Source organism: Perognathus longimembris, chromosome 16 (genome assembly GCF_023159225.1).
Source record: "Perognathus longimembris pacificus isolate PPM17 chromosome 16, ASM2315922v1, whole genome shotgun sequence".
NCBI classification, from domain to species: Eukaryota; Metazoa; Chordata; class Mammalia; order Rodentia; family Heteromyidae; genus Perognathus; species Perognathus longimembris.
The window spans coordinates 2,281,748-2,298,038 of NC_063176.1; the positions used below are offsets into that span (position 1 = coordinate 2,281,748).

Here is a 16,291-nt window from a genome sequence, read left to right on the forward strand (position 1 = left end):
GGGGAGGGAGGAGGAGGGGAGGGAATCTCCCTCTCGACTTTCCGGCCTCTCTCGCTCTCTCTCACACGCGCACGCGCACGCGCACGCGCGCGCGCCGCCGCCGCCGCCGCCGCCCGGGTCGCCGGGTGATGGCGTCACGCGCGCTTCCGCCCGCGGCGGCGTCCTAGTCCCGAGTCCGGAAAAGGAAGACGGGCAGGAGGGCCGGCGAGGCCGCGCGTGTGGGAAGCGGCGAGGCGGCCGCGGGCGGGGAGCGAGACCGCGGCGGGGCGTGCGGCGCGGGCTCTCCCGCCGCGCCCGCCACTCCCCCCACCCCCTCCCCCGGAGGCCGCCGGGCGCACGCGCGCTTCCGGGCGCCGGGACTGCGAGTGTCGCCCCTCCGGCGTGTGTGTGTGTGCGGGCTGTGTGTGCGTGCGTGCGGGGAGGGTTTCCGACCGCTCCCCCCTCCCTCTCGCCCTCGCTCGCTCTCGACGTCCCCCCTCCCTCCCAGCACCGGGCTCCCCCGCCCTTAGTATCGCGAGAGGAGGTGAGAGCTGGCGGAGCGGCGGCGGCGGCGGCGGCGGCGGCGGCAGCGGCGGCGGCGGCGGCAGTAGAGGTGACCGAGGCGGCGGCGGCGGCGGAGGAGGCGGCCCCCACCCCCACCCCCCCCGCACCCCGAGCGCGGCGTCGGCGTCCGGGCGGCCCGAGGCGCGGCCCCAGCGTAGCCCCCCACGGCCCTGCCCGCTCCGCGCCCTCGCTCGTATCCCCCCGGGCATGGAGAAGGCGACGGTTCCGGCGGCGGCGGCGGCGGCTGAGGGAGAAGGGAGCCCCCCGGCGGCGGCGGCGGCGGCGGCGGCGGCGGCCCCGGCGAGCGGCGGCGGCCCCGGCGGCGGGGCCCCCTCGGCCTCGTCCCCGCGCGGCGGGATCCCGGTGCGAGTGTGCGACCTGCTCCTCAAGAAGAAGCCGCCGCCGCCGCAGCAGCCGCCGCCGCCGCCGCAGCCGCCGCACAAGGCCAAGCGCCACCGCGCCTGCCGGCCCCCGAGCAGCAGCGAGAGCAGCAGCGACAGCGACCACAGCGGCGGCGGCGGCGGCGGGGGCGGCGGCGGCGGCGGCGGCGGCGGGGGCACCAGCAGCAACAACAGCGAGGAGGACGAGGACGACGACGACGAGGAAGAAGAGGTTTCTGAGGCAAGGGCCTGCTGGCTTCCCGAGGCGGGGGGGGGGGAGGGAGGGAAGGGGGGAGGCCCCGCCGTGGGGGGGGGGCGCGGGTTACGGGGGCACCGACGGCTCGGGCTGGGGGGGGAGGTCAGGCCCTCCCTCCCTCCCTCCCTCCCTCCCCCCCTTTCCCGGTCCCCTCGGCCCGAGTGGCGGCGGTGAGGTGTGGAGCGGTGGGGGAGGGTAGCTGACACGTGGGGGGTGGGAGGGCCGGCCTCGGAGTTGGGGGACCCGCCCGCCTCACACACACCCCCCCACCCCCCCCACCCGGGGGATTCCCACGGCCGAGGGTGGAGGGGGTCGGTGGGAGAGCCCACCCCCCCCCGCTTTCTTTTCTGCACACCTGGGGGAGGACGGGGGGGGGTGTCTCCCCGGGGCCCGTCGCGTGGGGGGGGTGATGGCGGAGGCGGGGCTGCCCCGGGGAGGAGTGGGGGGGCCTAGGTGGAGGAGCCTCCCCGGGGACGGACGGACGGACGGGCGGGCGGACGGGGCCGCGCCCGGGTTTCCCGGGGGCGCGGGGAGCGCCGCCCCGGCCCCGCTCGCCGGCCCCGGCGTCCCGCGTGTGCGGGCGGCACGTGAGGGAGGGAGCGGGCTGTACTTTTCCACCTTCTTCGGCGGGGGTCTTCTCTTCTTCTCCCCCCTCCCCCTCCCTTTGTAACCCCCGCGGCCGCGGTAGGAACCTCCGCTTCCTCCAGCGCTCTCGGATTCGGGGACGGGACCCACGGCAGGTCCCTCCGGACGCGGGCAGCTCGCGGCCGGCCCGGGCGGGCGGGCGAAAGTGCGTTCCGATGCCCAGGTGTGCCCGCCCGCGCGTCCGGGGCTGCGTCCCCGGGAGCCCCTAAGCCAGGACCCGTCCTTTCCCAAATACAGGGCGGGCAGCCGAGTCCGCTTTGAGCCCAGGCTGGGTCGTGGTGAGGGGGTAAGGAGGAAGGCCTCTCGATTTGTCCTAGTGATCTGGTTTCATAACTGTTTACCATGTTTCCCGGACTCACAGACAGGCGGCGTTGCAGGACCTTATTCCTCAAAGAAGGCCCTTTCACCCCAAAGCTCGGCGCAGCACGCCGCACCGAGCGCCTACAGTTAGCCTCGCTGACTAAAACTCTATTACAAAAACTTTCTGGTGCCCTCTGTGAAATGGAAGTTAAAACATTCTTAATCTGAAGAAAACAGTGGTAACTTAAAGCCTTAAAGATGGAATAACAGTTGTAAGAGAAAAAAAACAACTGAGTTATCTAGTAGTATCACTGGCTGTATCCTTTTCCATAAACAGAGCTTGGTAAAAAGCTGCTTTATTAGTATATCATTAGTACATGACAAAGTTATTTTTTAAGTCTTCGTTTAAATGGAGTTATCTAGGGGAAGATAGGGGACGGAATGTGTGTGCCAAAAAGACACTCCCTGCTGTTATTTCCACTGGGCTACTGGATTCTCTGGATAGGTTTGTATTGATAGGCCTTGTATTGGCTTGAGCGTTTTAAGTAGTGTATTGCTTAGGTTGCATTTGAAATGGGAAAGGGAGGGCTAGGGATGTGGCTTACTGGTAAAGAGTTTAACCGGCTCGGTGGATCTGGGTTCAGTTCTTGGCACCATTAAAAATAAAAACACATGTTGAAACAATGAAGCAAGAGATAGGGTGAGATTTTTGTCTGTAGTCTATGGTACTTACAATCATTCCGTTTTATAATTCTTAGAAGCTTAGAAAAATATTTTAGAAATAATTAGGCTCATCTTTATTTTATTTTATTTTATTTTTTTGTCCAGCACTGAGGCTTGAATTCAGGCCTGTATGTTGTCTTTGAACTTTTTTGCCCGAGACAGGGGCTCTACCACTTGAGCCACAGCTCAACTTGAGGCTGTTTTTCAGTGGTTAATTGGAGATGAGTCTCTTGGACTGCCTCTCCAATATTCCTTCCTGGGTTGGCTTTGAACCAGGATTCTCAGATCTCAGCCCCCTGATTAGGCTTAGCCACTGGCCCTTGGCTATTTTTAAAACAAAGACAAGACTTACAGGAAATAGGTTGTGCCTAATAGTTAAAAAAGTAGAATTCAAACCAAAGTTTTTAAAAGGCTCCTCAATTTAGTACACTTCAGTTGAATTCCAGTGTTAAACCCAATCATGGAGGTATGGGGAAAATACCAGAAATTAAGACTGAATTTTCCAACACAATTATCAAGCTCTGGTTTGGAATAAGGTAGTACTATTGAGTGCAGCATTTACTGGAATATTCTGAAGCAAGCACAGCCTTGGAATGTGGCCTTAGTAGTTTCTTAAATCATGAATGGCTCCAAACTTGTAAGTTTGCTAACTTAATATTATTATTATTATTTTGCCAGTCCTGGGGCTTAAACTCAGGGCCTGGGCACTGTCCTTGAGCTGCTTTTGCTCAGTGCTAGCACTTTACCACTTGAGCCCCATAGCACCCCTTCCAGCTTTTTCTGTGTATGTGGTACTGAGGAATTGAACCCAGGGCTTCATGCATGCTAAGCAAGCACTCTACCGCTAAGCCACATTCCCAGCCCAGGTATGTTAGTTTTATAGGTCACATTTTTCATAGTAAGTAGTAGGAATGTAGTACATGTTGACTTTTACCAACCAGGGGAGTGCTGTTTGCCTTTTAGTGTGCTTTCTACAGTCTTCTGCACCTTGGAGTAAACAGTGCATTCGTCATTTGTTATGAAGATGAGTCAGGAGAAATCTATGCAACAGTGCAATCATTTAAAAAAAATCTATATGTATACATGACGATTGAGCAGGCAGGAGTACAATTTGTCTCTGCACATGCCTTCATTCTTTGATGAAAGTAAAGAAATAAGCCTCCTGACTGCTGTATCCCGTAGGCTAAATGGAGTTGTGCAATGTTTTTCTTAATTACTATTTTCCTGACATGTCAGCAGAAGTTTAGCTTTATGGAGTTAGGAAGTCTGTGGTTAAAAATCATGGTATATGTAAGGGTTTTCTTTTTTATTTCCTAATTTACTGTGATAGCCTACACAACTTAAAAATGAAGATGACCTACCCTTTGAGCCAAAACTTCTAGTAAAAATTATTAAAAGGTTAAAAATGAATATGGAAGGTTATGCTTAACCTGAAAAACTGAGGGATGATAAAAATGTTGTTTTACTAACAAGAGATGAATATTCTTTCTCTGTTGGAAGAAGAAATGTGCCTGTAATCCTAGCTCTTTGGGAGGCTGAGATCTGAAGATTGCGATTCCAGGGTTCCAAGCCAGGCAAGGCAGGAAAGTTAGGAGACTCTTATTTCCTACCAAAAAAGCCTGAAGTGGCGCTCTGGCTCAAGTGGAAGAGTGCTATCCTGGAGCAAAACGAAGCCAGGGACAATGCTCAGGCCCTGAGTTCAAGCCCCAGGACTGGCAAAAAAAAAAAAAAAAAAGTACTGAGAATTGGATTTTACCCCCAAATGTTAAAGAATAGAAAACTTTAGATAATATGCATAGTTTCAGATGTATGAGGAAGCAAAAGTATCAGATCAAGAGCTTTCCATTTTCTTAGCTCCTTATATTTGACCCCAAACCTAAGATCTAAAGTTAAAATGAATTTTTTTTTTGTGTGGTGAGTGACTGGCCAATAAGAAAATATAAAAAAAATTTATACATGTCTTGAAATTAATGTGCTAGTTTAAATTTTTACTCAAATATTACAAGAACTTGTAATTGCAAGTTTTACATTTTATTTTAGAAATCACATTGTACTTGATTGAGTGCGTTTTTAAACATAAAATGATAGTATTTTCTAAAGCAGAATTCAAGGAAGAGGAGGAAGCAATATTACTACACTTGGGACTTTTATGTTCCAAAGTAATTTTTGTTAAAGATGAGTAAGATAAGTACTTAGTATTGGAAGTATTTGCAGAGCTAGGGAGATTTACAGATATAAAAGGAAAGACTGAGAATAAGTGAGAAAGAAAAATGGATTTCAAAAATTAGGCTGTGGTTTCTTCAGGTTAATTTCAAAATACTGTTTGTTTTTTAAAATGCAAAAAATGCTAAACCCTATGTTGCGAAGGGATATAATTTCAGATTATTCCAGAGAAGCTTGCTTTTTCTGTTCCCCATTTTTTCTTTAATTGATATTGCATTATCTGTAAAGTAAATGTTTTGTTCTTTGTATCCTATTCTGATTTAAGTGCAAGACTTGATTTTAAAGAATCAATTGAATAATTAGTACCTAGAAAATATTCAGAATTCATGAAGGAAAGTTAAGGAAGAAATTGTTTCTTTTTCCTTTCTTGGATCCAGAGTCTATAAATAGCTGATATTTGAGTTTCAATGTCTTTCACTTAGGTATAGTGTTCTTCCCTAGGTATTAGTGGGAAAGCCAGCTAAGTCAGAAGGTTTGGTTGTTGAGTGCCTGATAAGTGCCTTAAGCCTCCTAGATATATTTATATTTTATAGGAAGAACTAATAATTAGTCTAGTGCCTATCGTGTATAAAGTAATGGTAATGATTAGGAGCCTGAATTGTGGAGCTCCTATTCAAATCCTGGTTCCATCAATTAATAATAGCTGACCATAGGCAAGTTACCTCTTGCTACCTCTGTTTCCTTATATGTAAGTAGTAATTATAATAGATCCTACTTTATAACATTGTTATAAGAGTTAGATGAGTTAACAGGGTTTTTAGGTATTCTCATTTTGTTTTCACTATAGCCCTGTCTATGAAATAGGTACCTTCCTATTTTATATTGTTCAAGAAGTGTTTGAAGTTCCAGTTGCTTGCCCACTGTAGTACTATATTGAACAGTACTTTTTAAATACGTAGGTATGTGTGGAAATAACACAATGAATCCCCCTCAGTGTATAACTAGTACATTTTAATAAAACGTGGAAGAAATTAGGACTGGGCCAGTGGGTAAATAAGTTGGATAAATGTACAAGTGAAGTTAAATGTTTGAAAAATCAGCCTGTTTCAGAAGTATAGAGATGTTTTATAGGCTGAGATACTAGTTTAGAAGGGTTTTAAGCAACTTCATGAGTGTCATATAACTAGTAAGTATCGCAGCAGGACTTAACCTGGATCTGTTTGAGTCAAAACATGAACATTATTTCATTTGCAGTTTGTGCTGTATGATACTGAAAATAATGTTTGTAATGTTGGCATTTTAGATAATGTCAATACTGCAGTTTCAGATGGTAGAGGAAGGTACTAACTTGGCAGTAGGGTAGTTGACCACAAGTTTTCCTTGTTCAGAAAAACTCATTTTTTAAAGAAGAAGAGAAATAAGAGAAGTACAAATAAATACCCATATTTCCATTTATAGTTAACAGTTTAATTATTTCATTAATTAATTTTGTATGTTGGTCCTGGGGCTCAGAGCCCGGGCACTGGTCCCTTGGCTTTTTTGTTGAAGGCTTATACTCTTCGTACCACTTGTACCACAGCTCTGCTTTTGGGTTTTTGGTGATTTGTTCAAGATAAATATCTCACAAACTTTCCTGCCAATGCCAGCTTGGGACTGTGATCATCAGACTTCAGCCTCCTGAGTAGCAAGGATTATAGGTGCGAGCAACTGGCACCTGGCAGCAATTATTAATAAAATGACTAGGTTTTTGTTTTGGTCCTAGAGCTTAAACTCAGGGTCTGGGTGCTGCTGTCCTGAGCTGTTTTGTTCAAGACTAGCACTGTACCACTTTGAGCTACACCTCCACTTCCAGTTTTCTAGTGGTTAATTGGAGAAGAGCCTCATAGATTTTCTTGCCTGGTCTGGCTTCAAACCGCAGTCCTCAGATCTCAGCCTCCTGAGTAGTTACGATTACAGGCATGAGCCACTGGCACCCAGTTAAAATGAAAATGAATCTTTATAAACATCTCATTGCTTTTCTGTCTTGTACAGTTTTCACTTTTAAAAACGAATTTCTCCTTATTAAACTAAAACCTTTATTTTCCTTTAAAATAGGGATTGTTGACTTGATAGAATGAATCTGAAATAAAACATGATTTTGTTAAAGGTTTTTTTTCCCCCAGCTCCATAGTATATGTGTAGAATTTTTATTAGATACCTAGGAAAGACTGAACTTGTCCCTACTACCTTATTTTGCAACATTTTCGCTGAAAGATACTGGGAGATGGCAGCCATTTATTTCAGTTGGAGCAGTGATACTGAAAATGACATCAAGAGGACCTCATGCTTGCCTAGGGGGTCCTGTTCTACCACCTGTTCTCTGCACTCCACAGCTCTTAGACTTGTATTTTGTTTTTTATATAGGGCCTTTCTACCTTTGCTCAGTCTGGCCTTGAACTCAATCCTGATTAGCTGGCATTAGGGACATACACAAACCACACTGAGCTCTTATTTAGCTTTAAAATTTGGAAGTTGCTTTCAAAAGTAATTTGGTAACAGAGGTCTCTTTGTGAAGTAGGAGGTTCAAGATTTATCTGTTCTGTTTAGTAGAACACAGCCTTATTCCTGCTACTTACTTTTTTCTTAAATCTTTAGCATTTTACATATTATGAACTGTAGGGTCTAAGAGGAGAAAAGACTTGTCTCATACATCTTTATCTTCCCTGGAATAGTACTTTGTGCTAGATCTTTGTGTATGCGTGTGTGTGTGTGTGTGTGGTGTGTGTATACATACACGTGTGCATGTGTACGCATGTGCGCGCACGCATGCCTGCCAATATGCTTGAGCTCAAGGCTGAGCCACACCTCCACTACTGGCTTTTGGCTGGTTAATTGGAGATAAGAATCTTACAGATTTGTCTGCCTGTGCTGGCTTTGTACTATGATTCTAAGATCTCAGCCTTTTCAGTAGCTAGGATTACTAGTGTGAGCCACCAGCAGCCAGCTCTGTGGTAGGTTTTTATGAAGCAAGATAACTGAATATTACATATTCTTTTCTTTGCTGCTTACTGAAGGAAATGATTGGAACCCTTAAATATTGAGATAACACAAATTGGTTGAAGTTATTTACAGTAGATTCCTGGAAGATGTTTTAATTGGACCTGATTCTCAGGTCTTTTTTTATTTTCTTGTTTGCTAGAACTAGGGTTTGAACTCAGGGCTTTATAGTTTGGTCAGCTTGCGGCTCAGGTTATTATACTACTTGAGCCTGTCTTTTTGCTGGCATTTGGAAAATGGAGTCTTGTGAACATATCTGGCTCAATGACATTGAACCTTGATCCTCTGGTCTCAGGCTCCTGAGTGGTTGAGATTACAGTTTGAGCCACCAGTTCTTAGCACAGGTTAGAGGATCTTTAAATTTTTCCATATTTGGCCACATGTGAAAAGGAATTTTAACTTCACAGTTGCATGTGAAGTGATACCTGTTGATAGGACTCTGTTTTAGGAAGGTTCCAGCATCCATGGTAACTTATACCAACGACTAGCTTCTTTTAGGTTATAATCTTTTGGAAAAAAACTAACAGTTCTTAGGGAGTTGAAGGTGGGTGTTGTATAATTATGAATGTCCTTTTAGTTCTATAATATTACCTGTCTAATGTAGTCCATCCATTTAGTATTCAGATAGGAGTGCAAGTACCCTTCCTGACTTTATGGTGCTTAATATTTTTCTTCTTTGGAAGTTAATTCTTATTCATGAGGGGAAAATAGAATTCTGTAGCAATATATGTTTCATTTTATTATGATTTATAATTTCTTTTTTTTTTTTTCCCCAGTCCTGGGCCCTGGACTCAGGGCCTGAGCACTGTCCCTGGCTTCTTTTTGCTCAAGGCTAGCACTCTGCCACTTGAGCCACAGCGCCACCTCTGGCCGTTTCCTCTATATGTGGTGCTGGGGAATCGAACCCAGGGCTTCATGTATATGAGTCAAGCACTCTTGCCACTAGGCCATATTCCCAGCCCTATAATTTCTTAACTGTATTTTTTTGTCTTTTCTCTTTTGGTACTGGGGATTGAACCCAGGATGTTGCGCTTGCTAGGCAAGCGCTTTGCCACTGAGCTACATCCCAGCCCTATGATTTATAATTTGAGATTTAAATTAGTAAAAAGGGAAATGTTGAAAATTTTTTTCCCAACAAGACTGTAAAACACCAGTTTTAATAGACTTAATTGTGTTGGAGGTGTGGTTCCTGTGACCTAAGTTCTAGAGCACCTGCAGGCCTTGACTTCAGACTGCTGACTGGCTGGCTGGCTAGAAGGGAGGGAGCAACAGACAGACCTAGCTGTTGGAAGCATAACTTGTTACTTTCTACCATAAATGAAACTTATAAACATTACATGCTCTTTTAAAAGGGTTGACTTCTTATGTTTCCTTTAGTAAGACTAACGGTAAAAATGAAGGCTGGGAAGAAAAATGTCAAGACTAAAGTACCGGAGCTAATATTATTTAGTATCTGTAAACAATTATTATACTTAGTAAAATTTCCGTTAGAATCTATGCAAAATTATTATTCGTGTTTCTGGTTGCTATATTGCGAAAAAGATGACTGAAACAAGAGATAGTCTAGAGATGGATAGTTTAAAGGTAATTGGAAGTTTGGGATAGAATCTGTTATTAAGGAGGATTGTGAATTTTACTTCCTTATATTGTTACTGCTCATTCCTCCAAATAAATTAAAATGGAGAAAATCATGAGGGATAGATTATTTTATTTCAATTTGAAAACCAGTTTATTTTTTATTTATTGAGATTTGAACATACAGTATATGCATGGTACAGATGGTCCTGGGGCTTGAACTCAGGACCTAAACTTTTTTGCTCAAGACTAGAGCTCTCCCACTTGAGCCACAGCTCCACTTGTGGTTACTTGAAGGTAAGAATCTCAGACTTTTCCTGCCAGACTTAGCTTTGAACTGTGATCCTCAGAGTAACCAGGATTATAGGCATGAGCCACTAGCGCCTGGTCTAACTAAAGTAAGTTTGACCTGGGCTTTTCCCACAGGGATCATCTCTTATTTTAAAAAATAAGATTTAATTATTTACTAACTTCAGGTGGATCTTTAGAAAGATTGGTTTCGTAAGTTTTTGTTAAAAAAAAAAAGTACACACTAACTTGATCTATTTATTCTTCAATTTTCTGTCATACTAAATACAAAACTTGGGGCTAGGGAAGGAAGTATTCCTGTATGTTCTACTAGGTCAATTGCCAGTTCAGCCTTGGGCCTTATTTATGACTGTCTCTTCTCTGTGCTGTTTCCATCTTTATGAAATTAATAATGAAAAGAGTCCTGGTGTAGAGTCTTTGTAGCTTTTACTAGTGTGAGACAAGTATGGGGCTGATTAATTCTTCAGCTTGACATTTATTGAGTATCTTTGTGTGGCTGTTTTCAATATCTAGTAATCACAACTATTTCTTCCAGTGAATAGGATACAATATATTGAAAGTCATTGTACCTATTAAATACAAGTTAAATAAATGTACACATATTGTCAGTGAAGCTTCCATAGGATCTTCTCATAGTGATTAATTTTGTTATCTATCAAAATTTTATCAGTAATCATAACTTAGTATACTTTTCTAACTATATCAAGTATTCAGAGCTAATCAGATCACTTAGGGATTATTAGGAATATGAAGAAAAGATACTTTTCTTAAAGAATTCATAAAATCTGAGTCTTGTTAATATGAAACTGTGTCTTGTTAATAATAAAACCATGAAGATAACTTTTATTGTAAGTTTATTTGGAAGTCTGTTTAGTTTTTGTTGTCTTGGTAATTTTATTATTTACTCTGAGATTTGTTTGTAACATTTTCTCTGGTATCCTTGACAACCAAATTTAGTAGTTTTCTACTCTAATTTTACCCTGGAAGTTTGATAGTAAGAAATGGGTCTATATTACTGTACTTGGAGATTATTGCAGGTAGAGATCTGTTAAAGTAGGAGAAAGTGAGCTTAGATGACAGTATGAAGTAGAAAAATCATATTTTTAAATAGTTTCAGATTGTAAATTAATGAATCATTAAGTAGATGCATCCATATTTGCAGAAAACTTGGCAAAATCAAAACGATCCAAAGAAGAATATAACCAGTCTTTGTTTTTTCATTACTTTTTCCTTCATTCTTTGCTCTTGGTGTGTATCAATCAGAGATTATCATAAAGACCAGCGCTGTCACTTTGAAATGTACCTGCTAATAAGGTTCATTGAGATTCTTCTGAGATATACCATTTGAAAAGTTGAGCTTTGAAGAATGTTTATTGACTGTACTAAAAAGTAAAAAAGGTCTTGTAATATGTAGTGGTTTGTATCTCACATTTTCACCAGTTCTGCCAATAACTTGATGTGTATCAAATACTCAGTTTCATTTCTTGGAGTGGGAATGTGGGTTTGTGTGTGTGTGTGTGTGTGTGTGTGTGTGTGTGTGTGTGTGTGTGATAGTGGTGGGAGGAAGAGAGAACATTAGGATTTGCCTCATTTGTTTTTAATTACTTGATTAGTTTCATAGTCTGGAATATTACATATGCAGAACATGTATTCATAATTTATATTGATGAACATTTTGGTATTTCATTATATTTGGTATTACAAATATGCTGAAATAAACTTCATTTGCAGTTTTTTTTGTTTTTTTGGCCAGTCCTGGGCCTTGAACTCAGGGCCCTTGAGCACTGTGTCTGGCTTCCTTTTTTGCTCAAGGCTAGCACTCTACCACTTGAGCCACAGCCCCACTTCTGGCTTTTTCTGTTTATGTGGTGGTGAGGAATCGAACCCAGGGCTGCATGCACGCCAGGCAAGCACTCTACCACTAAGCCACATTCTGGCTGAAGTTTTTTGTGGTTTTTTTTTAAACTTATTTCTTTGGGATGGCTGGCTGGAAATTGAATAAGTAGAGTAAGCCAGAGAGAACATACATATTAGACTTGATTAGTACTTTCACATTTACTGACTGCAAAAGTGTGAGAGTAGTTGAGCCCTGATATTGTAATCCTAACTACTCAGGAGGCTGAGATCTGGAAGATCATGTTCAAAGCCTGCCATGACAGAAAAGTCTATGAGATTCTATTTCCAGAAAAAAGGTTTAGAAGTGTAATTCAAGTGGTACAGTAGCAGTAGCTGAGCAAGCAAGCCAGTGAACTGCAACATCCTGAACGCAAACCTAGTACTACCTAAGGAAAAAACTGTGAGAATGCTCCTACTTATTAATTTTATTGATTTTTTTTTTAAAAAAAGTTAAGTCCCAGGTAGCTGTTGTGTTTTTCATTTTTATTTTTCTAATTACTATTAACATTGAATAGGTTTTTGTGTTTTAGTTTGGATTTGTGAATTTCCTTTTTATACCTTATATTTTATTAGAGTTTTCTTTTTTTTTTTCCTTGGAACTTTGTTGATTTTAGTTTGTTAGTTAGTGCACTGGTCCTGGAACTTGAACTTGGGACCTGGGTGCTATCTCTGAGCTGCTTTTGGTCAGGGCTTTTGAACCACAGTTTCCCATTTAACTTTGTTTGAATAGTTTATTGGAGATGAGATTCTTAATCAGTCCTGGCTGGCTTCAAACCTCAATCCTCAGATTTCAGCTTTCTTAGTAGCTAGATTATAGGCAAGAGCCACCAGTGTCCGGCATTGGTGCTATTTATATTTGTTGATCTTCGTTCTTTATGATAGTATTTGTTGCATATGTTTTATGTTGTTTTTACAATGTGAAAGATTGTTATTTGCCTAGCAAATTGTATTTTTTTATGACTTGTCGAGGCCATCCGCAAGTATTTATTTTAAAATTCTTAGAACTTTTCTTTTTATACCTCTACTTTGTTTCCTCAAGATATGTAAGTCTTTTTGAATATACTATTTTAGTTATGGTGTCCATTTCATGTCTATTCAGTAACAGTTGGCCAATCCATGCTTTAAAAAAAAAATACTCGTTTGTTTCTGCCTTACTAGTCTTTTGCTGAATTGGCTTCCTCTCACCCAGCTCAGAACACATATTTCAATCATTTACTACTTTATTGTCCTTCAGAGGGGATGAGCCTCTGTTAATGAGGGTTTGAACTGGGCCTTAGGTGGTTTGAACTGGGCCTTAGGTGCTTGCTATGAGGTATACTTCTAATTCATTGCTTTTTATTTTCTTCCTGTTTTCCATCTAGTCTTCTGTTTTCATATTACCCTTATGCTAATTATTCCTAAGTTTGCATTTCCAGTTAAAATTAATTCAAACTTTATGTAGACCTTCATATAATCCTTTCTCAAGAGTCAATTTAAGATCTTATCCAGTTAGTACATATATATATATTCCTTTATAAGTTGTTAAGCCTTTCTTTTAATTTAGTTCAGTAATATCTGAAATAATATCTTCTTTTCTTTTTACCCACCTCATCAAATGGTGAAAAGAAAAAAAGATAATGATTACAAAAGCTTCTTTGGAGAAGAGAATAGGAAGTATATACTAATTTTTGGTCTATATTAATAATGAAGTCCATTTGGGGTGGGAATTGGGATAATTATGTCCTACCTACTGTGTTTAAGGTCCTTGATTTTTTTTTTAACTCTATTGGAGGAATATTCTTTTTTCTGTGTCCATTACTTTTTTTTTTTTTTTTTGCCAGTCCTGGTCCTTGGACTCAGGGCCTGAGCACTGTCCCTGGCTTCTTTTTGCTCAAGGCTAGTACTCTGCCACTTGAGCCACAGCGCCACTTCTGGCCGTTTTCTGTCTATGTGGTGCTGGGGAATTGAACCCAGGGCCTCATGTATAGGAGGCAAGCACTCTTGCCACTAGGCCATATCCCCAGCCCCCATTACTTTGTTTTTTGGATGATTTGTACTTGTGACCTCATTGGCCACATCTGAAAGTATAGTAGACATTGGGAAATAGGAGAAGCCTTGGAACTGCACTTAGGGTGGTCATAGCTCCTGACCATTTGGTATAGATTTAGAACTTTTGGGTTTCTTTTAAGATTAGTCATAAGTTGGTTTTTAATAAGTCATCAATGTAACTTGGTGATTAAACTCTTCTCAAAAGAGGGTTGGGGATATAATTTAGTAGTAAAATTCTTGCCTAGTATGTACAAGGCCTAAGTTTTATTCGTAGCACTGAAAAAAAACACAAACAAAAACAAATAGATTCTAGATGGTTATGGTGGTACATGCCTCTTACATCCTAGCCTTGAGAAGGCAGATGCAGGAGGATCTGTAGGTAGAGGTCAGCCTGATCTCCACAGTGAGACTTTAAAACAAAGAAAAAGTGGGAAAGGGAGTTGTTGAGGTTTCTGTTCTCATCAGGACAATAGGACATAGCTGTGGAGCAAAAATCCCATTCTGTCCTAAGTTTTGGAACCTGCTGGTCTTGTTTTTACTTTTTATCTATACTAGATCTGTTCCTCTATCCCTTATGTTTCCTACCTACCTGAGGACATCTAAAATAATTTGGGGTGATATCAGTTAAGAAGAGCAAGTAGGATATTAGTATGTGATGCATAGAAGATAGCATTCAGAGATGGTAGTGCAAAGAATTGCCTTATATTATTGTGAGGGCTAACTAAGCCAGCCTGAACTCTGTAAGGCAAGTGATTAGGGAGAGAAACTTGTGAACAAGCTACCATGCTTAGACATAGGCTGAAGCTGCTTTCCACAGGCCATCAAGGGGGGGAAGATCTAGTGAGGAGGAAAGGATTGTGGATTCAGATGTTATTTCAAGCCATGCTTTGAGAAGAAGAGTTCACTTGACTAGTTCACAAGTGGGGATGATTACCTTTAACTGATGAGGGATTTACCTGCAAAATCTCACATTTGAACTTAGGTTAGTAGTTGATTGAATAACTGAGGACAGTATTTGTATACCCTCCCTTCTATTTTTAGTTTAGCCAAACCAAGTTGACACATTAGAAACTGTCATAGGTAGAAAATAAATACCTGGGATTTGCTACTATTTGGGGGGTTGGGGGAGAGTGAGGTCACAAAGTTATCTTCTGATATTTAAAACACAAAAGCAGCTTTTTCTAGTCAGAGAAGCTACAAATTATTGGGCTTTTGTAGGTTAGAGTTTGCTGCTGAGAAAATGGTCCCAGCACTACATTCATGTCTGTTTCTGCTTGTCCACCACCTTGTTTATAGTTAAATTGATCTTTCGGATTGCTTTTAGCCAGCATACACTACTATTTGAGTTTTTCTAACTGCTTTTCTCAAAGCTGTAGATAATGTGATGTTCCCTCTCTGATGTTGTAATCACATAGAGGGTCCTAACAAATTATACTTCCCTAACTAAATGCTCTGCAAGTACATAGTCATTAGCTCTCAATACTGAGGTGTGTTTTCTTGTTGCCCATTATCTACATCTCATCAAGAGTTTTGGGGATTTGTTATATCCTTTATTTCTAAATTAGGGTGATTGATTATACTTGTTTAAATGGATTTGAGATGAGTTACATGAGCAGGCTTGTGGTACAGACAGGATAGAATTTTTTCTGTTATACTCCACATATAGTCTTTTGTGTCATTCACAGATCTGTGCCTTTGTTGTCTTATTACTATACCGTTCTTTAAGTTATGGTGTCTGGTACTGGAGGCACTAGCCACTGTGGCTACTGAGCTAGCTCTTACAGTGTAGCTAGAGTCATCTCAAGAAGTAAGTTTTTAATTTTTTCCTTCTTCCCATTGCTCCTTTCTTTCTACGGATTTAATTTTAATGACTTGGAATACTCATTTATGGCTATTGGCTACCATATTAGAGAGTACAAGTAGTTATCATCACAGAAAATTTTATTGGACAGTTCTTCTTAGGTGTTGACTTTGTCTACAAGGTATGATCTGGCTCATGTCCATGTTCTATGTACTGAGTTGTGTTTCACAGACTGGAGATGAGGCCTTTAAAAAGACAATGAAAGTTGAGTTAGGTCCTATAAGTAAGTTTTAATCTGACTTGTCAGACGAAATTTGGACCTGGAAATCAAGGATAAAATTCTAGCATTATGCAATTCTTAAGGCTGGCAATACAACCACAGATACATGGTTTCAAGGAGACCACCACTGAGGAAAACCCTCAAATGCTCAGTATGCATAGAGATCAGGGCTCTGAAACTACTCGAATTTACCTATACTATTTATACAGTAGGCCTGAGCATCCATAATGTGCATTGAAACTACATGGGATAGGCCATCTTAGTGTCACAAAAAACACTTCTGTACATACTCATACTATTCACCAAAAACTCTTGAGTTCATGATCTTTATATGACACTGTGAATGCTTAATCATT

At 42.2% G+C, this 16,291-nt stretch overlaps 1 protein-coding gene across 5 annotated transcripts in view; it reads left to right on the plus strand.

Moving 5' to 3' along the window:
• The first annotated feature begins 735 nt into the window (after window positions 1-735).
• The window catches only part of Ankrd17 (ankyrin repeat domain 17), a 122,008-nt gene continuing 106,452 nt past the window's right edge, over window positions 736-16,291 (plus strand). For all 5 annotated transcript variants that reach the window (XM_048364546.1, XM_048364549.1, XM_048364547.1 and 2 more), the window contains exon 1: window positions 736-1,164. In XM_048364546.1, coding sequence (XP_048220503.1) covers window positions 751-1,164 — 414 coding nt within the window. In that variant the 5' untranslated portion in view covers window positions 736-750. The remainder of the gene's footprint in view (window positions 1,165-16,291) is intronic.